Source organism: Bombus fervidus, chromosome 16 (genome assembly GCF_041682495.2).
Source record: "Bombus fervidus isolate BK054 chromosome 16, iyBomFerv1, whole genome shotgun sequence".
Classification (NCBI taxonomy): Eukaryota; Metazoa; Arthropoda; class Insecta; order Hymenoptera; family Apidae; genus Bombus; species Bombus fervidus.
This window is the reverse complement of record NC_091532.1, coordinates 3,490,733-3,514,781: the sequence shown is the minus strand read 5'-3', so window position 1 is coordinate 3,514,781 and position 24,049 is coordinate 3,490,733. Positions and strand designations below refer to the sequence as shown.

The 24,049-nt window shown below is 32.0% G+C and overlaps 1 protein-coding gene across 6 annotated transcripts; it reads left to right on the top strand.

Moving 5' to 3' along the window:
* Window positions 1-206: 206 nt before the first annotated feature.
* Kis (chromodomain helicase DNA binding protein kismet) lies at window positions 207-23,780 on the top strand. Of its 6 annotated transcripts, none has more exons than XM_072019105.1 (24): window positions 207-566; window positions 5,492-8,716; window positions 8,817-9,235; window positions 9,319-9,669; window positions 9,778-10,066; window positions 10,152-10,649; window positions 10,753-10,977; window positions 11,065-11,381; window positions 11,454-11,928; window positions 12,017-12,381; window positions 12,459-12,654; window positions 12,778-13,083; window positions 13,165-13,456; window positions 14,817-15,336; window positions 15,458-15,547; window positions 16,268-16,459; window positions 17,081-17,495; window positions 17,576-17,861; window positions 17,986-19,238; window positions 19,297-19,540; window positions 19,624-19,903; window positions 19,987-20,131; window positions 20,230-20,931; window positions 21,082-23,780. In XM_072019105.1, the coding sequence occupies exons 2-24, from the start codon at window positions 5,597-5,599 to the stop codon at window positions 23,035-23,037; spliced, it is 12,936 nt and encodes a 4,311-aa protein (XP_071875206.1). In that variant the 5' UTR covers window positions 207-566; window positions 5,492-5,596; the 3' UTR covers window positions 23,038-23,780. The 6 variants fall into 6 exon arrangements, with proteins under 6 accessions (XP_071875206.1, XP_071875207.1, XP_071875209.1 ...); XM_072019106.1 differs by lacking the exon at window positions 207-566 and adding an exon at window positions 601-617; XM_072019108.1 differs by lacking the exon at window positions 207-566 and adding an exon at window positions 3,602-4,190 and having other exon boundaries at window positions 13,165-13,450.
* The last annotated feature ends 269 nt before the right edge of the window (window positions 23,781-24,049 follow it).

Genomic DNA, 24,049 nt, shown 5'->3' with positions numbered 1-24,049 from the left:
ACTTTAATAAATATTTTTAAATTACATTTAAAAGACAATGCGATTATTTTATTATATAAAATAATATAGAATAATCTTGTAAAACGTACATAAGTTAAATTCAATAAATTATGACTTCTTATATTTTATAAATTCAGTGTGTCATAAAGTAAAGTGTCGACACCATCGGTGTGTTTGTAAGCAGAAAGCGTTTCGTTTCTTGTCTATTCGTTTACGAAATTGGGTTATCGTCGAAAAGAAGAAGCGGTCAATATGTGAAATATAAATAGAAATATATAATGTTGTTAAAACATTTTAAATTTCATTTTAATTTGTTACAGTGATGTTGTAAAGTTCAAATTTATGTGATTACTTATAAAACTGTTAAAAATACTAGAATTTCTGACATATATTGTGCTCCAATCACGGAAGAACCATTATGTTGTGTCAACGTAATCGACGGCAGCACTGACGCCTCTTCAGTAATTAACCAAACAAAATGGACACCAAGATAACGATTAAGCGAACAATCGTGCAGTAGATTTACATGGAATGTCCAGGAGAATGGGATTAACGTGTACACTACAGTGAGTCTTATTTAATTATTGCAAAATCCTGGTTTTTCATAATAATAACTCGTAAGTTTATATAAATTGCTGATATATTTCTTAATTTTAACAATATTGAAACTTAATTTTGACACTTCAAACTAGAATAAAACTGTATAATGTTATATTACATTCATAGATGTTTAGTATGCGAAATAAAAATATAACGTTTCTATAATATTTCAATATTTTTCATTGATCTCTTATAGTTTTGCGTTACAGTTTTTCTATGCTGTGAGTACTCTGTTTTATTTCTATTATGGAAAAATATAAATTTTCAATATTTTTAGTTTGTATCCCACTTTTCATAATAAATTATGGTTTGATTGTAGATTGCGTAGGGATGTGTAAGACCGTTGTTAGTTTGACTATGTTTCACATGATAGGTATTTAATTTTTGTCCTTTTGTGTTCTTCTTTTTTTGTCAATTGATAATAAAAATGTATTTAGCAAAATTACCTATTATTATGTAGTATAATAAAATTCATAATCGCTGAATGTTACTGAAATTACATAAAGTCTATTCTTCTTAATATGCTTGTATAAATCTATTGAATTATATTACATGACGATGTTTCATTGATGTAATGTTTCAATAGCTGTGAAACATTAACAAATTTTAAATGAAATAAGTATTTCTTTCAAAATAGTAATCTTGAAACTACAAAAATTGATTCATTAGCTATGTATTTATTTTAAGGTAAGCATAAGCTTATTGTCTATAAATCTTCAATAATTGCTAATACTTTTAATTTATACATCATAGTAAAACTATTAAGGTAGATTCTCTCTCTCTCTCTCTCTTTCTCTCTCTCTCCCTCCCACTTCAAAACAATAACACTTTTGTACATTTTCATATTCAATAAAAAATTTCTATTTCTTAATTTTTGATAGTAAATAAATCGATAACTATAACATTTACAAATTCGTTATTTAAAATTGAAAAATAATTGATAGAATTATTAGAATTAGAATTAGAATTAGAATTGACAGAATTGGTTTGTGTATAACTAATCATAAAAAATAAAATCGTGTCACAAATTTTTTAAAATTTGTGTTTTTCTAGTCATTAGCGATTCATTATTCGACGGACTATGTGATTTGATTTCTTTATTACAAGAGAGAGAGTGTGTGTGTGTGTGCAAGCGCGCGCGTGCGCGCGTGTGTGTATGCATTCAATCAAATAAAATGAAATATAATGTTAAATACAGTCGTGATTCATTAAAGATGTTGTATATACTTACACATTCAAGCTGATACCTAAAGGACAGGATTGGTTAATCGAATATCCTGCCCTGGTATCCTACTTTATAAGGTAAAATCTGATTGGTTCTCTTTGTGGTATAATTCGGACTCCGCCTTACTACCGCCAATTGCGTTGTGTGTTTTTACCATGATGCCAAATACTTTATGTGCTAGGAGTGTAATTCTTGGAAGGTTGCAGCGTCCAATCTCTTTTCTTCTTCCCGTTGTTTTCTGTTTTCATTCAGTGAATATACTATATTCACGCATTAAACTTACACATTTACACATATGTTGATACATATGATACATATATGTATTTATATACACAATACGCAAATTTTATTATACATCATATTTGAAAAATATTTAAAATATACTTACTTTCTCAAATGTAAATAAAAATATAATATTTAATTGGTTGAAATGCATATATAAACATATGATCCACAATTTTCATTGATTTTTTGTTTTTATAGTAAATTGCGTTCCTATTTTACTTTCGATCTTAAATAACTATGTTCTTACTGTACATTTTACAAATTTATTTTGTTCATTTATATATCACCATCATTGCACGTTGTGTATCATAATGTCACTTATCGAAATCTAAGTATTTATACTCATATTCATATTAAAAAATATTCATATTTACATGGTGATTGATTAATTTTTTTCTGGCAAAAGATTAAATAGATTTTCAACAAGTTTTTATTCTTTTAATCGATAATATGAATTTGTCCATAGTTTTAAATGTCTACGGAACAATATACATGCAAATAAATTTATTTTTTATTTTTATTAGTTTCTATTGATTCAAGTAATGACTCTATAAGAAGATAAAAGATTTGGAAGAAAAAGACACAAACATTTCGGAAATTAAAAGAAATTGCGATTTCTTATTTTTCAGAGAAAAATATTAATCAAATTAACATTCATTCAATTGAGTATAAATATCCGATTAGTACAGGAGTTGTGGAATAAATATATCTAGTCATTTAATTGCTTTATTTTCTAACATAAATATTTTTCCGTTTTTATTTCATTAATGACCTTTTTTTCAAATTACTAACAACCATTAAAGATTTTAAGATATACAATGGCTACAAAAAGTACTTGTAAGTACATACCCTTATTTTTCAATGAAGCGTTTTTTTTAGCTGGTATCACGTTTCATTTTCATAGCATTAAATTTTTACAGTTATATGAATATATCAGCAATATGATATGAAAATTAACAGTTGAACTCAATTAATTAGTATGTAATTGCTATAATAAACATTTCTTGTAGTCATTGTATAAATACAATAAATTTGATAATTTCTTGATATTTCGATTTTTTCAGTTCCATGTGAACCAAATAAATAGTTGTTTTTACAATGATAAATCGAAAAAGTCCGTAACTAATTCAAATACATTATTATTTCTTTTTTTTTTTCATGTTCATTACATACGCGTGTCTATACATGCACAGAGGTTTTTAAGTGGCAAAGAGAGATGCGCGCGCCACCAGGTGGTGCAGTGAGTGAGTGTGCGCGCATGACGTGAAAGGTAGCTGTATAAGTTTCTACAGATGTTACGATTTCTAACTAGTGTGTGTAACGGCCTCCGTTGTACAGCAGGACAGGATAGGATAGGGTAGGGTAAGAGAGAAGAGTAGTCCTTCGTTGTGAGCTGTACTAAAGGAGGAAAGCGGCGGGGGGCAGACGGGGGCTGGGAGAGAGAGAAAGAGGGGGGGTGAGAGAGGGCAGAGAGATGTGTAGAATGATTCGGGCCTATGGACACGCTTGCACCTCGACGGTTCGCGCCGCAGCCGCAGCCGCAGCCACCGTCGATGAAAATCTTGTATACGCGCGCGCAAACAAGGGTGGTTTTTCGATAAAACATTAACATATAACTACATCCATCAAGTAATATATGTTTCGAGACGCGTTTTCTACAAAATATAGAAAGAAATAGTGAATTGTGCGAAGTGAAGTGACGCTTTGGTGCTTGAATATCGAGCGTCGCGGTGGCCGCTACGAGAGTTCTCTTGGAAGCCCAAACGGAAATCTCTCACGATAATGGCGTACTTTCCGACGATCCGTGCTTTTTTTTCACCGAGTCGCTTCGATTCCCCCTGATACTATTACTGTGCTCGTATTTAACTCGGCGTGCGTTCAAATTCCACGAATTTGAAAGAGAAATTTTGTCGATAATAAAATTACGCTCGCAATAAAGTGTGAGAACTTTCTATACCTATCTTAACAGTTTCTTCTTGTTCACCCTTGTAATATACTTAATGTGTGCGTTTTTAGTTCGTATCCTAATAAGAGCAAGAATTTCCTTTCGTATATTATAGTGCCGCTGTCAGTGCATCAGGTTTGTAAGGTGTTTTCTCTTTTTTTTTTTTTTTTCGAGTTTCTTTTTCGCTTTGTGTTCATGTGCATGTATCAATATTTGAAGATTTTTACATATCGGTTTTGCAATTTTACCATCGTGTCAGCAATGTGCAATAATACCATATTGTTAAAAAAAAATGTTCCTTTTATTGTATATACTGGTTAACAGTATGCTTGAATCTTTTATTATTCGTTTTAAATGAAAAAAAGTACCAGATCTATAACTTTTTAATAAACAATAATATACATTATTTTTTTGCAATTTATATTAATTTTTTATATTTTTTAAATGGTTTCAAATAGCCCTATTATATATTTTCGATATGCTGACAGATTTCATCCTTTTAACGTAAAATAATTATTTTCTATTGGTTTTAGTAAATCTGTAAAATTATCTTGAAACTACTTTTAATTTTTGTATGTATAATTTATATACCTTTTGTTATGCTCATGTTGTAATTATCATATCTCTTTTTAATGTTAGGTTATGTTAATTTGATCATATTGATGAATATATACAAGCATATATAAGTATGTATATCTAATCTGTAATATAACAATTTAAATCTAGGTTGATAAAAAGTGTGCAAATGAAACTGTATATAATGTAATGCTTGTATTTTTAGAAAAAATAAATACAGTAATTATTAAATTGTAGCAATTATGACTATTTTATATTAATTATTATAAATAAAGATATTATTTTTGTGGCAAATATAAATCAACAAGAGATTACAAGTTCTATAAAAATATATATTGCAAATACTAATCAATATATTGTTTATTAAAATATAATAATTATAAATGTAAAACTAGTTAAAGTTATTAAATTATACTTTTATTGTGATTGGCATAAAATGATATTCTATATAGTTTTGTGTTATTTTTTTGTAAGTGGCTAAAATTTGTAATTAAGTATATAATATATAATATATAATATTTTAATAAGTATCAACATGAAGATGTTTATAAATAATAATTTTTATATATATATATATCTATATTCTACAAAAATGTGGACTTTATTTGTGTTTCTATTTCCTGTATCTGGAAATCATATTAGGACACATTCCAAGGGGAAAAGGTTATAGCGATTATGAGAAATTAAGCCATAAGCGTATAGCTTTTTCCCTTTGGCATTTGTCACTGTCATCATATAGTATCTAATACTGAAAATTATAAAAATAATATAAATATTGTAGAAATGAATTAGGACATTAAATTTTATATACATAAAAATAAAATAAATATTTAATGCAATTTTAATGAACATTGTTTCAGGCAAAAAAGACGTGGATTAACAATGGGCACGTTAATGTCTGAAAGAGAGACTATAAGATATTCTCTTGAGCCTGAAATAGAGGCGAAGAGTCCTGCAGCATAGACATGGACTCGTACGATTTGTTTGGTGAAGATGTTAGTGGCTCGATGCTTGATGCTCTTCCTGACCTCGGGGGGAACGATCATTTTGACCCTGCAGGCACAACTAATTCTGTGGTAGTATCTAGAGATGGTCCAAACGCTGGTGTTAATGGAGGAGGGAGTTATATTAGTCAATCTTATATATCTCAAGAATCTCCACTTCAAAAATTAACTTCGTTTGGTGGATCTGATTTTGGAAGTGCTAATCAATTGCAAAATCCATCGCAACGCAACATGTTTAATCAAAATCTTGGTACGTTTGACAATGGTGCACCACAGCGTGCTATGGTGCCTGGAGCATTTCAAAATCAAGCTCGAAATATGGCACCACAACATAGAGGGCCTCATCCTGGTAGTGGAGGACAATATCCTAATTATAATGATAACATGTATTCAATGGAGCAACAGCATTCAATGACTAGAGCAAATATGTCTATAGATCCAAGTATGCAAGGTTGGCCAGGTAGTGGCGGCGCTTATCCACAAATGCAGAGACATTATAATCAGATGGCACCACAACCTGGTACTTTCCGACAACATATACCTCCACAGTATTCTCATCAACAAGATCAGAGTGGAGTGATGAATCAAAAATTACAGCAGCAACAACATTTTAGTAATCAGCAAAGTATGATAGGAAATATGGGTGTGCCACATCAAGCAATGCAAGCTGGTGGAACAGGTAGTGTTTATCAACATATGGTTGGACAACAGCAGCATTACCAGCAAGGAAGTTCTGTTACAATGTATCAAACATCTCCTGGGTATCCAGGCTTTGCCTCAGCTATTCATCAGCAGCAACAACAGCAGCAGCAACAGCAGCAACAAACTCAACAACCACCACAAAGGATGCCACATCATCATCCGTCTCATCCAACTCATCAAACACATCCTTCACATCCTCAACAGTATCCTCAACATTCACAGCATCCTAATACACAACAGCAACAACCTATAGACTCTCAATATTCTCATCATGCAACTTCAATGTTCAATCAACCTCAACATTCTGGACCTACAACGCAATTTGGCGCAGCCAAACATGCCACAAGTCCCCAATATCGTGCAGCGTTTCCACAGTTGTCACCTCAAATGTCACCTAGACCTCAGATGTCGCCGAGACCACCTGCAGTACAACAGCAAATGTCTCCTAGACCTATTATGTCACCAGCTAAACCTAATACATTATCTCCACATCCACATGTTCAACTTCCACATCAACAGTCAAACCAACCTGGTACAATGTCTGTGTCACCTTGTCCTCCAACTTCAATGCAGATGAATCCAACATCGCAACAAACTACTCTTCAAGCACTGGAGCAGATGGTGATTCCAGGTGCTACTGTAACAAATTCGAATGTTTCAAGTCAAGATTATAATCAGTTTCAGACACGTCCATCAATGTCACAAACACCAAATGTTTTATCTCAGTCTACAGCACAAAATTCTATGTCACCAATAACAGGTCCTAGAATGCCAATGCCAACCCAGTGGTCACATCCACAACAACAGCAGCAACAAATAAGGCCAAATGTGAATGAAGATAGAAGTATAGTAGAAACTCAACCTCCAGTATCTGAACAAAGCCCATCAATGTTTCCAGTAACTGGAACAGAAACTATTCATAATGTTGCAGAAACTACAGTTAGAGATCCTACGGATTCTGTTCATAACACAATAGAACCTTCGAAGTCAGAGAATGAAACATTACATCAAAATGTTCAAGAACAACAAGATGTGCTTAACCAACAAGCTGATACTTTGATGCAAAATAGTTCACAAAATAATTCGCCTTTAGAGCATACATCTGGGAAAATATCTCAGGAAACTGTACAATCATTACCAGCTTCTAGTACAAATGGAAATGTTGATTGTTCAAGTATTTCAACAATATCTCAACAACAATTGACACAAAATCAAGTTCAGACTCCCGTTTCTACTATTGAGAATCAGAATACGTGTGATAAGAAACCAAATGATCAACATTTAGAGCTGACTCCAGTAAATTGTCCAACTAATAATAATGCAACTGCACACCCTCAACAACCTGCAGTTAGCAATCAAGCAGTGCAGCAGCAGCAGCACAATCAACAGCAACCTATCAGTTGTCCACAACAACCAGTACAACTTCATATGAATCAGCCACAAGTAGTATCAGCACAACAATCTCCAGTACAGCCTCAACAGTCACTGCAGTCTTCACAGCAGCCACAAATAAGCCAAGTACAACAACCTCAAACAGCTCAACAATCATCTCCCCAACAACAATTGCAACAAATAAATACTTCTCAACAGCAGCCATCGATTACTCAGTCTCAACAATCTTCAATACCACAGCCACAAATTTCACAACCTCAATTGGTACAGCCACCACCACCACCTCAACCAGCTTCAAGTTGTATAAATCAGGTTCAATCAACACAGCAATCTCAGCCACATATAACTTCGCAAGTCGGTATAATTCCTCAGAATGCACCAGTAGTTTCATCTCAGTTGTCACAGGTACAGGCACCTTTACAAAATTCAGCTCCTCAAATACAAAACCAGCCTAATCAAGTTCCACCTACACACCAACAACAAATTCCTACAGTTAATCAAAGCAATAATATAGTATTACCATCTCATCAAACTGCAGTATCAGTGCCAAATTCACAAACTCCTCACCAAGTGCAACAAAATTTCACAGAATATACAAATATTCAAAAAAATAACATTTATTCAAATGAGATGTTAGTGGGTTCTGGTCAACAGTATCCCTCTGGCGGTGATATTGTTAGTGGTAGCACTATGCCAAATATGTATAACATGCCACAAAATCCAACATCAACAGCAGTTACATCTGCTGGTTTTGGTAATTCATGTGCTCCAGTTACACATCATCAAGAAAAAGCTGCACTGCAACAGCAACTGCAAGAATTATATTGTATGCCCCCAGCAAGTGAGAATCAAGAAAAAATTGTTTCCATACAAGAAAAATTACAAGCTCTGCAACAACATGAGACTAATGATCAGTGTAATGGTGGACCACAATGCATATTGCAAACCCCAATGTTTACAGCAGCAGCTGTTGTTGATAGTCCACAGGTAAATTATTATATTTTATTTTTGTTATATATAAACAATATATTATTATAGATAAGGAGAATCTTTTTAATGAATTTGCTTTAATCCTTTCTATAAATAGGTTTCAAGTACTACTGGTCGTGGTCGTAGTAAAGGCACACCTAGGGCTAAAAAGAGTAGGAAAAAAGCTGATAAAGAAGCAATTACTCCTGCAGCAGTTACTCAGCAACAGCCAGAACAACCATTATCGGATAACCAAGTAACTCCTGGAGACAGTAGCAATATTGTTGATAGTGCAGCAGATTCTGAGGATATTAAGCCATCTTCTGGCGATATAGAAGAAGAATGGAGTAAAGGCAGGAAGTCGCGGCCGCCTACCAGAAAACCGCGTAAACCAAAGGAGCCAAAGGAGCCAAAAGAACCAAAAGAGCCAAAAGAGCCGAAAGTTAAGAAAGAACCGAAGCCACCAAAGGAAGCAAAATCTCCAAAAGTACCAAGAAAGAGAAATAAAGACAAAGATTCAACAAAACGTAATAGAAAGTAAGTTATTTTATAAATATTGCCTCTTAATTTTCATGTGTTAGAACAATAATTATTTCTTTGAATACTTTTTATCTTTACAGAAAAACTAATCATTCTGAATCAGCTGATGATGAAGTTATTCAAGAAAATGAAGAAACTGCAGTCTCTGATTCAAGTGCAATTAAAGAATCAGATACAAAACCACCTGAACCATCCATCCAAAGTGATCAGGAACAAGTACATTCTTCAACTACTGAGCCATTAGTAACTGAAACAAAAGATCAAAATAAACAAAAAGGAGACTCAGAGGATAGTCCAGCAGATGAAAAGAAAGAAGAAAATTCAGATGTCGGCACAGTTACAGAAACTGCTACACCTAATAAGAAAAAAGCTGCTGCTCGTAAAAGATCGGTTGGGAAGGTTTCGTTAGGGAAATCACCTAGAAGTTCGAAGTATGTTATTTTAAAATATTGAATATTGATAAATAATTGTATTTCTTATTTGTAATTTCTTTTTTAACACGTTCTTCTTTATTTCATTAATATAACAAATTTTATTAGAAAACGAAAAAGTCGAATTGCGCCTGATTCTGACGGTGAAGAATTAGCTGCAACGCCTCCGCCATCACCAGAAGCTGGAGATGATAATAAAAGGCGTTCAGCAAGAAATACGCATCGTAAGAAATATGTGGACGATGTAATGCTTAGATTTTCAGATGATGATGTACCTCTTCAGGATGCTCAGCTTTCTAAAAAAGTAGAGGGTACAAATACCGCAAAACCTGTTTCTGTCAAAAAAGATAATGAAGGTGGTGAAGTTGGGCCTAATAAACCTAACTTTGTGTATATTGTATGTATTATGTTAATAACATATTCTTCATATATTAAAATTGTATTCGCAAAAATTTTAAAGCAGTAATTTTTATGCATTATAGAATACAACAGATGAAGATTCCATGGTTGTGCAACATATATTGTGTTCTCGCATAGGGAAAAGAGAAGTCAAACCTACTGTTCCAGAAGTGAAAACTGAGACATCTGCTGAAAAAAATGATAATAGTGCTCCTGATACAAAGAATAAAGAAGGGGAAAATGAGTCAAAAGAAGAAATATCTGAAAAAGAATCAGTCTCAGAAACGAGTAATAAGGATGAAGATGATACTGAGACTTCTGAAGATAAAAGTATCAATGATGTAAAAGATAAAAGTAAAAGTGAAGGAACAATTACAGAATCTAAACAAGAAAATGCAGTAGCAGATGTGAAACCTCAAATAGTAGAAGTTGAGGAATATTTTGTTAAATATAGAAATTTTTCATATTTGCATTGTGAATGGAGGACTGAAGAAGAATTGTACAAGGGCGATAAAAGAATTCAAGCCAAGCTGAAAAGATTCAAGCAAAAACAACAACAAAACACAAATATCTTTGAAAATGTAATTATTTTGTATCTGTATATTTTACAGTAGTTTTGATATTATTTCATTTCTTAATATTAGATAGGTAGATATGAATAATTAGTTATGGTTTTTTTTTTAGACCGAGGACGATCCATTTAATCCAGATTTTGTAGAAGTAGATAGAGTGCTTGATGAAGCAACACATACTGATCCAACAACTGGAGAAACTTTGAAACACTATTTAGTTAAATGGCGATCTCTTCAGTATGAAGATTCCACATGGGAATTAGAAGAAGATGTTGATCCAGAAAAAATAGCTCAATTTATAAAGTTTAACAAAGTACCCCCTAAGGATCAATGGAAGGTAATATGTTATTATATTAGTATATTATAATATTATAACTATATAATATAATGTTTAACATCAAAATAATTATTAATATCTATTTAGCCCAAAAAGAAACCAAATGCGTCAGCGTGGGTAAAATTAGAGGAATCACCAATTTATAAAAATAATAACAGTTTGCGACCGTATCAATTAGAAGGCCTTAATTGGTTGCTTTTTTCGTGGTATAATGGACATAATTGCATTCTTGCCGATGAAATGGGTTTAGGAAAAACAATTCAGTCTTTGACATTTGTGGATGCAGTATACAAGTATGGCATTCGTGGACCATTTTTAATAATAGCTCCACTCTCAACCATTCCAAATTGGCAACGTGAATTTGAAAGTTGGACGGATATGAATGTTGTAGTATATCATGGATCGTAAGTACAATTTTTTCGCAGTTTCATATTCGAAAATAAAATACATTTTACTATAAAGTCTTTTACTTACAGTGCAGCAAGTCGAACTATGCTTCAAGAATATGAAGTTTATTATAAAAATGAAAAAGGACAACAAATTAAAGATTTAATCAAATTTAATGTACTGATAACTACATTTGAAATAATTATAACAGATTTTAACGAATTACGGGGCTATAATTGGAGACTCTGCGTTATAGACGAAGCTCATAGGCTAAAGAATAGAAATTGCAAATTACTTGAAGGTCTTAGACAATTAAATTTAGAACATAGAGTCCTTTTATCTGGTACACCTTTACAAAATAATGTCAATGAGCTTTTTTCATTATTGAATTTTCTTGAACCAGTACAGTTTTCTAGTAGTGAAGCATTCCTTAAAGAATTTGGTAATTTGAGTAGCGAAAGTGAAGTCCATAAACTACAACTTCTCTTGAAGCCAATGATGCTACGTCGACTTAAGGAAGATGTAGAGAAATCGTTAGCTCCAAAGGAAGAAACAGTAGTTGAGGTGATTAATAATATTAACACAAGTTTGTTTATGTATATTTGAAAATTAATAGATAATTTATAATAAATTATGCTCTTTTATCATTCAGGTGGAATTAACAAATATACAAAAAAAATATTATCGTGGCATTCTTGAAAGGAATTTCTCTTTCCTCGCAAAAGGAACCACATCAGCTAACATTCCGAATCTCATGAATACAATGATGGAATTAAGAAAGTGCTGTATCCATCCATTCCTACTTAATGGTGCAGAAGATCAAATACAATTGGATTACAAAACTGGTGAAAAGGAAGATTCAGAAGCTTATTACCATGCACTAGTAAATAGCTCTGGAAAAATGGTATTAATCGATAAGTTACTGCCAAAACTCAAAGCCAGTGGTCATAGAGTGTTAATATTTAGTCAGATGGTGAAATGTTTAGATCTATTGGAAGATTATTTATTATATAAAAAGTAAGAGTTATTAATTTTTACTTTATTGTAAATATTCTTTTACGATATTTATATCTTTACCAAAAATATTTGTTTAGGTATCCGTATGAAAGAATTGATGGTCGAATTCGGGGAAATTTAAGACAAGCTGCAATTGATCGTTATAGTAAGCCTGACTCCGACAGATTCGTTTTTCTTCTTTGTACCAAAGCAGGAGGTCTTGGAATTAATCTTACAGCAGCAGATACTGTTATTATATATGATAGTGATTGGAATCCACAAAATGATTTACAGGTTTTAATCGAATTTACTCTATTTTAGTAAAACTGTTGAATTTTTGTATTTATACGTAAAACAATAACTAGAATATTGTATGCGTTGTTAAATTACAAATACATATATTAAATTTGTATGCAGGCTCAAGCTCGATGTCATAGAATTGGTCAACAAAAAATGGTGAAAGTATATCGATTACTTTGCCGAAATACTTATGAAAGGGAAATGTTTGATAAAGCTTCTTTGAAACTTGGATTAGATAAAGCAATTTTGCAATCTATGAATACAAGTCAAGGGGGCAAAGATCCTAGCAATAAACAGTTGACTAAGAAGGAAATAGAAGATTTATTAAAAAAGGGTGCTTATGGTGCTATTATGGATGATGATAATGCCGGAGATAAATTTTGTGAGGAAGATATAGAACAAATACTTGAACGAAGAACACAAGTAAGTGAACTGTTGTTTCGTTAGCTAAAAGTTCTTCATGTTTATGTGTGTTTACTAATTTAGAAAAATTCAATTATATAGATTATTACGATAGAAGCAGAGAAAGGATCGACATTTTCAAAAGCTAGTTTTGCATGCTCATCTAATAGATCAGATATAAATATTGATGACCCAGATTTTTGGAAGAAATGGGCAAAGAAAGCTGAGATTGATACAACAGAGAAAAAGGAAGAAGATGAATTAGTGATATCAGAACCAAGGCGAAGAACACAAATCAAACGATATGGCCATGACGAATCTGTCGTTATGTCAGATCTTGATAGTTCTGATGATAATAGTGACGATGAAACAAGTAGTGGGTTAACAGGTAGAGGTATGTTCATTCTTAGTGCATGTTAAAAGACAATACCGTTCTTAACTTCATCAAATTAACGTGATACCTGGAATGGAATTATCCTACGATAATTACAAAGGTATTGGGTCACATTTAAATATCCTGTTTTAAATATTTCATGCCTTTTATCCTCATAAAACTAGCAAAACAGTTATTCGTTTTAATATCTTTTTATTTGTAAAAGTTCCTTAATTTTTGTATAGTAGAACATATTAAAATATTGGTATAAATATTGTATTATCAAACTTTGTAGATACTAACTTCACTGTGTTGTGTTCAACATATAATTGTAAATATATAGTTTATTTTTAGTAGCAGAATATATATATATATATTTGTCAAGTGATATTTTGTTGAATTAAGATCCTTTTTCTATTCACGTTCAATAGTTTAAAGTGTTTCAATAGTTTAAAAAAGTGAAATAATCTCAGATTTTTTAGTTTTTCAACAAAACAAATTAACAACATAACACAAAAATTTTATGGTATACATTCTCAATTAATTTCTTTGCTTTTAAAGTTTTCACAAATAAATTTCCATAAAAACGTTAAATAGAAACGCTAGATATATGTTCTATTATTTTCTATTATTTTTATTCAGTGAATGTTACATACACATATAAGCATAATCACATGCATGTATGCCTACACCATTAATATTGTCATAATAATGTTTAAAATATGTTATTCCTGTTCTATAAGCTGTTTTTATTGATGTGTTTGCCAAAAATTAAAATGTTTAAATATATTTCATTCTTACATACTATAAAAAAATCCTTGTAACTTAAGTTTAGGACATTGTATTTGTGTAATGCATGGCAAATTGAATAGGTGTTTCTTTACATAATTTATACAACATTCATGAACATAGATTATTCACTAGATACAAGTAACATAAATTATCATGATAAGAATTTAATGCAGTTAATTTTATTATTTAATTAATGTAGATATTGTTTTATTGTTTAATAATCGTTTATTAATATTTTTAATACTTCTTTTACCATATTAATTAAGTAAAAATTTCTTAATGTTTATTCAATATTTTATCCTCCAATTCTTAATTTACTAATTCAATTTATTTCTCATTTTTCAAAATAAGTAATTGTTTCTACGTATGTATATTTGTAAATTTCGAAAGAATATCAACTTCTATCTCGTGAACTCACAACATAGATATACTATCTTCCTTTGAGCCATATTTGTAATGTTGCTTGCCATTACTACAGAATTATTTATATTTACATTATAAAGAATCAAACTTCCACACATCTATATTTTATCTTAAAATTAAGTTCATAATAAGGTATGTAATAATATGTTTTTTTTATCATTATAAGGTAAAAAGCGAAGAGATAAGTTTGGTAAGAAGACACGGAAATTTTGCGATGAATATGTTCCTCGGGAAGGTGAAGTGGTATATGGAAGTTGGGCACGAAGCGAATGCTTTAAGGTCGAACGAGGCTTACTAACGTTTGGATGGGGTCGATGGGAAGAGATTCTTCAACACAGTCAGTTTCGTCGAGGATGGCGTGAAGTTGATGTTGAAGATTGTGCACGAGTCATTTTACTCTATTGTCTCCGTTACTATCGCGGCGATGAAAAAATTCGTAATTTCATCTGTGATCTTATTACGCCTGTAGAAAATGGAGAAAAGATCAAGACTGTGTGTGTTAATCCTAGTGGACGAAATAACAGACAAAAGAAAAAAGGGCGAGTTAGAGAAGGTAGAGAAACACGGGGATCAATGATCAATGGAGGTCCAAATGATCCTAATCATTGGAGTAACGCTGAAAAGTATGACGGAGACATATTTCTTGAAAGTAATTACAGGAAACATTTGAGTCGTCATGCAAATAAGTACGTACATCAAATACAACAATATTTTTCATGCTAAAAAATTCGTTAAAAATACTTTTAGTTGAAAGAGTACTGCTTAATTTTATTAAAATTATGTAAATAATTTTTGTATTGTGTACAGAGTACTGTTACGCGTCCGAATGCTTTACTATATCAAACATGAGATTATTGGAGATTTAGTCCAGCATATATCTGATGGCGTCCATGTCAGGTTAGTGATTTTATATGTATATATATTATATATATGTATATATATATAAACGTGCGCGCGCGCGTATACACATACACTTATAAACTTATATATATATATTTACCTACTTTTAAATCTCCATTATTTTACGCTCTACTGACTATCATAGAATATCATGCACTTACTTACACGCTTATACGGAGCTTTATAGTTGCATGTGCAATGTATTTGTTTATCCTGGGAGCTGTAATTGTATGAGGAATGCTCATAGAGCTAAACCATGTTTATTTTGTAGCTCTATAAATAGCTATTAATCGCTGATCCTATATTACTAATATAAAAATTTTCCCATCCTATTTTATAAACATGTATATGAATATATACACGATTTTTAAATTACTGTAAACACTTTGTACGGCTTACTATGGTCAAAGATGGTCAACTCAGCAACATCATGGTAAGAGACAGCTATAAAGCAGTGCACTGTATTAAAGGGGCAAATAGAATAGGAAGTTTGAAAAGTTTACTTACGTTTATACTTAATTGAAAGCGAAAGGGACGAGAAAAATAAATAACGATTCCTTAAATATTATCTAATATAATATGCCTCTTTTCTATGTTTATTTAACAACAAACATTGTAATTTACGGTTCTATTAAAATTCATAAAAATATAAAACTTTTATAATCTAAACGATTGGCATACATAAATTGGCAAATTGTAAATGAAACCGCCCTACAGTGCGTTGCGGATAAACCCTCCACAGTTGACGGAACGGCCAGCGAAGTGGTGGGACTCCCAAGCAGACAAATCCTTAATAGTTGGCTGCTACAAACACGGCTACGAGAATTACGACCAGATGAGGATTGATCCCGCGCTTTCTTTCATTACAAGCTGCCCTCCCCCTTCCCAGTCTCAGACCACACAAAATAAGTAAGTAACTATTCTTTTTATGTTGTTTTATATATATATATATATATATATATATATATATCTATGTGCCACTGCTGTTTCATTCTAACATATATGGCTTGCATGCTGTTTAAATTTGCTTAAGATAATGCCTCTGCTAGAATTAGTGTATAAATTTTCCTTTTCATTTTATTCATACTTTTATTCGTACCTTAACAGTGAAGGAATTTCGTATTTTTACCTGTTTTAAGATATTACTTTCTACTAGCTTTTATTTACAGTGGAGACGGATGATGCATATAATATACCAATATACAATGATTATTTAAGTGTTTCTTATAAACAGTCAATACATTATTGTTATATATATTTGATAACTTCTGTTTATAACGTAAATTTTTAGTATCCGCAGCATTTTAAAGTGGTAATCATGAAAATCTTTTTAGTTTTGATATTATACACTTTTAGATTATAGTTTCAAAATAACTGTTACATTTATAATTGGTTAAGTATATGTATGTTTTCACAATTAAATACGTACTAGAAAGATTTGTTTAGTAAAAATTAAAAAGATTAAAAATATACTATGTAAAATATGTGATGTAAAATTAAGTTTTAACTTAAAATATTTAAAAATTTCAGCAGCAGCAGTAGAGACGATACTAGTTTAGAGAATGACATTGAAGATGTTGAATCTCTTGGAATGATAAAAGATTCAAAAGATTCTGATAAATTTAATCGAGAAACACCTACTGATTCACCTGCTTTACCTAATAAGGCAGATACACCTGGACCTGAACCTAGTAGTAGTCATGAAGGAAATGATGGCTTATTAGATGATGAAAAGACTTGGCCTTCCGTGGTCGATCTTAATACTCGTTTACGTCGAGTAATTTCTTCCTATCAGCGAAGTGTGAAAAAGGAAGATGTAAAAGTATTACAAAAATCAAAGTCAGGAATGGAAAATGATACAACTGTAAATCATGCTACTTCAATGAATGAGCCACCTTTAAATATGCAAGGATGGGACTTACAACAACTTGCTATGTATCTTTTGGTAAGTTATTATATTCAAAATATTTAATGTAAAAAACAAAAATGTTATCTAGAATATATCAACTCTTTTATTTTACATAGAAAATGGAAAGAAGAGAAAAGATGGAAGCTATGATAAAAGAAAGAGAACGAACTCGTATTGAAGAACAAAAGACAAAATGGTCCCGTCGTGAAGAAAGTGAATTTTTAAGAGTTGTATCGACATACGGTGTTAATTATGATAGAAAGAAAGCACAGTATGATTGGACTAAATTTAAAAGTATAGCTAGATTTGATAAGAAAACAGATAATGATCTCACAGATTATTATATGTCCTTTAGAGCAATGTGTAAAAAAGTATGTAACGCTAAATTGAATGACGAAGATGGTATGTTTATAATTATATTTATATAATATATATTTTATGCTTTAATCTGAAAATATAAAAATTGTTTACATATTTGATATTTATTACAAATATCAAAGTACTAAATACGATATATATATCTCAGATTTTTCAGACGTTCCTGTTGATCATCTTAGTCCGGCAAAAGCAAGACAAATATTAGATCGCGTAGACCTTTTAAGCAAAATACGCGAAGAAATTTTATCTCATCCTCATTTGGAGGAACGACTTTCATTATGTCAACCATCAGGTGATACACCTGATTGGTGGCAACCTGGAAAACATGATAAAGAATTATTACTTGGTGCGGCAAAACATGGTTTAGGAAGAACTGATATAACTATTTTAAATGACCCTGATTTTTCATTTCATAAACTTTTAAATAAAAATATGTATAGTAATATTCAAGGGTCTAAAGTCTCGGATAAATCTGAGAAAGCAATAAAAATTGAAAATAGAGAAGACATATTAAAATTCGATAAAGATGAAATACTTGTAAAGTTGGAAAAAGGTGAAGGTACTTTGAAAATTGAAAAAGTGGGTGCAAAAAAAGATAAGGATATAAATATCGCGGAAAAGCGAACAGAACATACGGATCTGGAAAAAAGCCAAGTCGAATTAACTATTATAAAGGCTGAAAATAAAACTGAAGAAAAACCTATCAGTAATGCATTAACTATTACAACCGTTGCAAGAAATATGTCATCAGACAAGGAGTATACTACGAAAATAAAAACTGAAGAAAAGAATGAAGTAGTGATAGAATCAGTAAAAAATGAAATTTTTAAAACTGATCAAATATCAGGAATTAACAAAACAGATGAAGCAAAAACGAGTAATGTCACAACGAATATCGAAGAAGCGACACCTATAAAAATAGAGAAAGAAAATCAAAGCAAGGAAAAAGAAATATCAGCAGAGACTGACAAAGAAGTTCAAGAAGAAAAGCCAAAAGAGTCTCAAACTCAAGAAACAAATGAAAAAAATTCATTAGAACAAAAAGAGTCTGTAGAAATAATAGAAAAATCAGCGGAAAATAATGAAAATATAACGGCAGAAAGTGATAAAGTAAGTGCGAAAATAGATGCCTCAGTTGTTAAAGAGGAGATAGAAGTACCAGAAAGTAAACTAGGGGATACAAGCAAAGATAAAGCAAAGGTGTGCAAAATCGAGGATAAGTGTAATGTTCAAGCAGCAGAACTTAAAGCAATGTTTCCCGATTTGGAAGTTATTCAACCGTTGTCACGATTAACGCAAATTGATACATTTGTTCTCCGTGACAAAACAGTAGATTATAACGAACCAACGGTTGTGCAACTTCTATCGCACAATAGTAACAGTACTATCAAATGGCCAAAGGTAAATTGAATCCCATATTTTTATGTACATTTAGAATTGACTTGGGAAATTTTTTTAGGAACATGCAATTGAAGCTCGTTTGATGCATATCGTACATGCAATTGAACACAAAGAATGGCCTGTATCTATAAATTTTAGTGCTGGTGATGAATCAGATGTACCTTCAAATGAAAAAGAATGTTCAGAGGTGATAACTATAACTACAGATCATGGTATATCACGCAATACAACAACTGGGAATAATATCTCACAATCTAAAAAACGAAAGAGGCATATTGCTATTGATGTAGAAACTGAAAGGGGTAAAATTAGTAAAAATTAAACTAATAATCTTTTTTAGTTTTCTTTAAAAGGATTCATAACTATATAGTTTTTGTATTTTTAGCAAAACTTCATGCATTATTAAATAGTAGTAGCCATACGGTTACTCAGTCTCCTGCGACTTTAAGTAAACCTACTGTATTATCTGGATCTAATACATGGGAAATAAATGATGAATCACAATCGGAAGAATCGAGGCGTTCAACACCGGTTCAACCACCTCCAGCGCATCAGCAAACACGAACACAAAATATACCCTTTGATTTAAAATATACAGTTCCTGGAAAACCAACTGTAATTCCTGGAACTTCGAGTACTTTGACTCCTATAGATTTATCTGCTGGGTATAATTTTTCATAAATATAATATTTACAATTTTAATATAAAACATGTCTAATTATTTATTTATATAATGTTTACATTTTAGATATCCGAAAACAAGTACAGATAATAATAAAGATATTATGAACGAGGTTCAAGACTTTTCAATGCCAAATAAAAACAAACAAATTAGTAGTAATAAAGGGAAATTAGATAGTATGTTAGACAAATTGATGAAGAGAAAGAACTGTGTATGTATAAATATATAAACTATTTATTCAATTATTTATATAAACACCTAAATCATAAATATGAATAATAACCAAAAATTTATTATATTTTTATAAAGCCAACAGATGAACCTATAATTGGAAAGGAGAAAAAACGGAGAAAACTTGACGAAATAGTACTAGGATTAAGCGCAGCAAAAGAACAACAAAGTAGTCACTATCCTGAACATAGTAAAAAGAGTACAATTACACCAAATGTAACTGTTACTCCAACTTCAGCGCCGATAGGGCTTCCAAATCCTCCAACAAGTACTCAGAAACCGTTTTCCATTACTGTTACTTCGATTCCGTCTTCACGAGCATCAAATTCTACTTCTGGCTTACCACCCCCATCATTACATTCACATAAAGATAGTTTTTCTGCCTTACTTGTTCAAGCAGAGCAACAAAATCGCGAATTTAAAAAGCAGCAACAGCATCAACAACAAACTCAACAGCAACAACAACAGCAGCAACAGCAACAACCAAATTTCAATTCAACGCATTCGTCATCAGCAAGCGGACACAAAAAGAGTTATGAAGCGATGATTGCAGACATTAATAAAGTCGCTGAATATTCCTCTAAAATTGGATCCTATTCTCATGAGGCTAAAGTGAATAAATGGTTAGCTGAGCAAACTGCTATGTCTGAACAATTAGGTGCAGAATATTTAAACGCACCAAGACGACGGCGACCGCGTGTTGATCCTTCTTTATTAGATTGGAAAAAATTAACTGGAGAAGAGAATGTCGCTGTAATTAATAGATTAACAGGCAAAAAGGTTTGAATACAAAATTTTATTTTTTCCTATGTTATGTATGTATTTATATTAATTATGTAAGTGCAATCTAATTATGTATATTTTTATTTACTTATTACTTACTACATACCTTATTATGTATATATGTTAATTTACGTACATCTATTTTAGGTTACAGGCAGTAAAGCACCACAATTAAAGCGCTTAGGTCAATGGTTGATTGAGAACCCAATGTTTGATGTTGACCCAAAATGGGCCGAACTTGTGAAAGAACGAGGAAATCTTCCACATGATTTACAAAAAAGATTGTCAGGAAATGATAGAAGTTATGTTAATAAGGGTAAAAGCCCAGGAAGACCTCCCATGATGCCAAGTCCTACTAGTCAGCAGTCCGCAAATCAAGCTAATTTAGCAGCTACATCAATGGCTTCAGGTTTAAACTTTCCTTCGCTGGGTAATTTGAATAACTCTCTTCTATCAGGCCTCTCTCTTGGCAATTTTGATCCAAAGAACAATCCTCTTTTAATGCCATTTGGTGGTTTACCCAATCTGGGTGCATTGAGTGGACTGGGCAATTTGAGTAACCTGAGTAATATGAGTTTAACGAATTCTTTATTTGCGAATCTTGCTGGTCTTGGTTTACCATCTTTAGCCGGTATGGAAGCTGCTTTAGGTGCGACAGCAACTAGTACAGCAGCTGAGACCAATCCTGTTGTTAGTTCTGTCAGCAGCAAAAATACAGGTTCTGCTAATATTAGCAGTGTTAATAAGTCATCTCGTAATAAATTGGAGCCTCCTACAAGTAAATCTTCGGTGCCTTCAACTTCATCAGCATCGTCTACGATATCAACAACGACACCATTCCCCTTCTTTTTCCCAAACCCCAGTCTTTTATACACACCGTTGGGTTTGGGTGGTTTAAATCCATTCTCAATGCAACCTGGTGGAGTATCGTCGGCCTACGAAAGTCTTGCCCAATGTGGGCTTCTAAATCCATCCACTTCGAGTGCCTCAGCAGTGCGTAAACCAGCGTCTTCAGCAAGTAACTCGAGGCAACGTGATACAATTACCGAATCAACGACTAAACGAAAGGATGCAGAAAAGAAATCCAGATATTCTATCGATCCAGCGATAACATTACAACAGTACACGGATATGACGTTACATAATGAAGAAAGACGTAGAATAGAACCAGAAAAACGAGGAGAAACCTTGGAACAAAATGATGCGGCAGATCTTTCGGAAAGACGAACCGACAGGAAAAACAAAGAACAAGAAATGAAAGAAGCCCTGGAGCATTTAAGTAGAACTAGTGCAGAACTTTTAACAAGAAATCTTGAAGATCAACGACTGAGTGACAAAAGGAATCGTAACATAGATCATAATCAAAGTTCAGAGCAACAAACTCCAAGTATGCTTGAAGTAACTCTTGAACCAGTCAATAAGAAGACAAGAATTGAAATTGAAGTTAGTACACGACCTGTGACAACTGCTGTAACAACTACGGTAACTTCAGCAGATGTAACAACACTTGATGTAGAACATGGAACGCGACCATCAAGTACAACAACTAAACAAAGTTCCGTAGAAGAGAATAATGTATTCAGTGAAACATCTTTGAGTACTAATAATAAAAAGGAAATTGATGAAACGACTGCTACAGTAACAACAAGTATCTCGACTACAGTTACAGTTACAGTTGCATCTACTGTTACGCCTACATCAACACCCACACGTACACCAACGCCTACACTTACGCCTACATCTACGCCTACATCTACGCCTACATCTACACCCACACCTACACCTACACCTACATCCATAACTGCACCTACATCTACAACATCGATAACAACAGCCCTGGAAGATGCAACTACATCACAACAAAGTACTACAAATACTAAAAGCGATGCGTCGAAACTTCCATCAGAAATAGAAGAAGATAACAAAGGTACTAAAGGCAAGAAAGCACGAAGTGGAAAACGATTAAGTGTAGAACCTCCTCCAGAAAGAAAAAATCTTCGTTCTAGTGCGGGAAGACAAGCGAGGGCAGCAGCAGAACGGCAAGCAAGAATGGAAGGTGAATTGCAATCAGATCAACAAGACACTCACACAACGAGCGAGTGAAGTGAATTTTTTTAAGTGGGTTTTAAATAATACTAGTGTTGTTAATGATCTTACGTTGTTGCGATTATTTTTGTTGCAAACTTCTGCAGTGTATTCGCACAACGATTCACAAAAAATCATCGATTCATAAACATTTATATACATGAATGAATCAATGAAACGACAATTCTTAATTAAACAGAGCACAAGTGCATTCAAAGAACTTGAAAGAACGAAAAGAAAACATTTATAAAATTTGATTTTTCCTTCCAATTTATATGGAAATAATGGGAGAAATACAAGTAAACCACATACACATTACCATTGCTATCATTGTGAATGTATAACATTGAAGCTGTTAAGTACGAAGGCTGGCAATAGTATTTTATCATTCGATATATTGTGTGGTAATTAACTTTTAATTATATAACATTACAATAACAAATTATAATTTTGTTAAATTTATTATTCTTTACAATCTTTATTGGTTTTGACGAGGGACTGTTATACGATAACTGCTATCTCATTATTGCGTAAACGCGCAACGGATCATTCAAATATAAGATATAATCGTAATGTAGTAAAGTAAAATTAGTAATAACTTAATAAAAAAAAAAAAAACAGTGTAAATATTATATAATTATGCCTAGAGACTATAAGTGATTGTGTACTTGGAAAAATGTATATAACACAGTGTACTTTTAATTACATTAGGTGATACAATAAACAGCTTTTTTTGTTGTTTGCAAATGCCAACATTAGAATCTTTGTTTTGATAATTATGTACACCTTTAATAATGAACATATAAAAAATAAGTTATGTATTGTATTAATAGAATCAGTGAAGAATGTGCATGGATAATATGACCAATGAAAGCCTAAAAGTACATAAAACTTTTTTAAGTATATTTTAGTGAACTGTTTCTAATTATTTTTATCGTGAATTATTAATAAGAAATTTTAAATAAAAATTGTTCGTTTCTATTAGATTTTCTTTGGAATCATAAGCTGCCATATACCACCGACATTATGG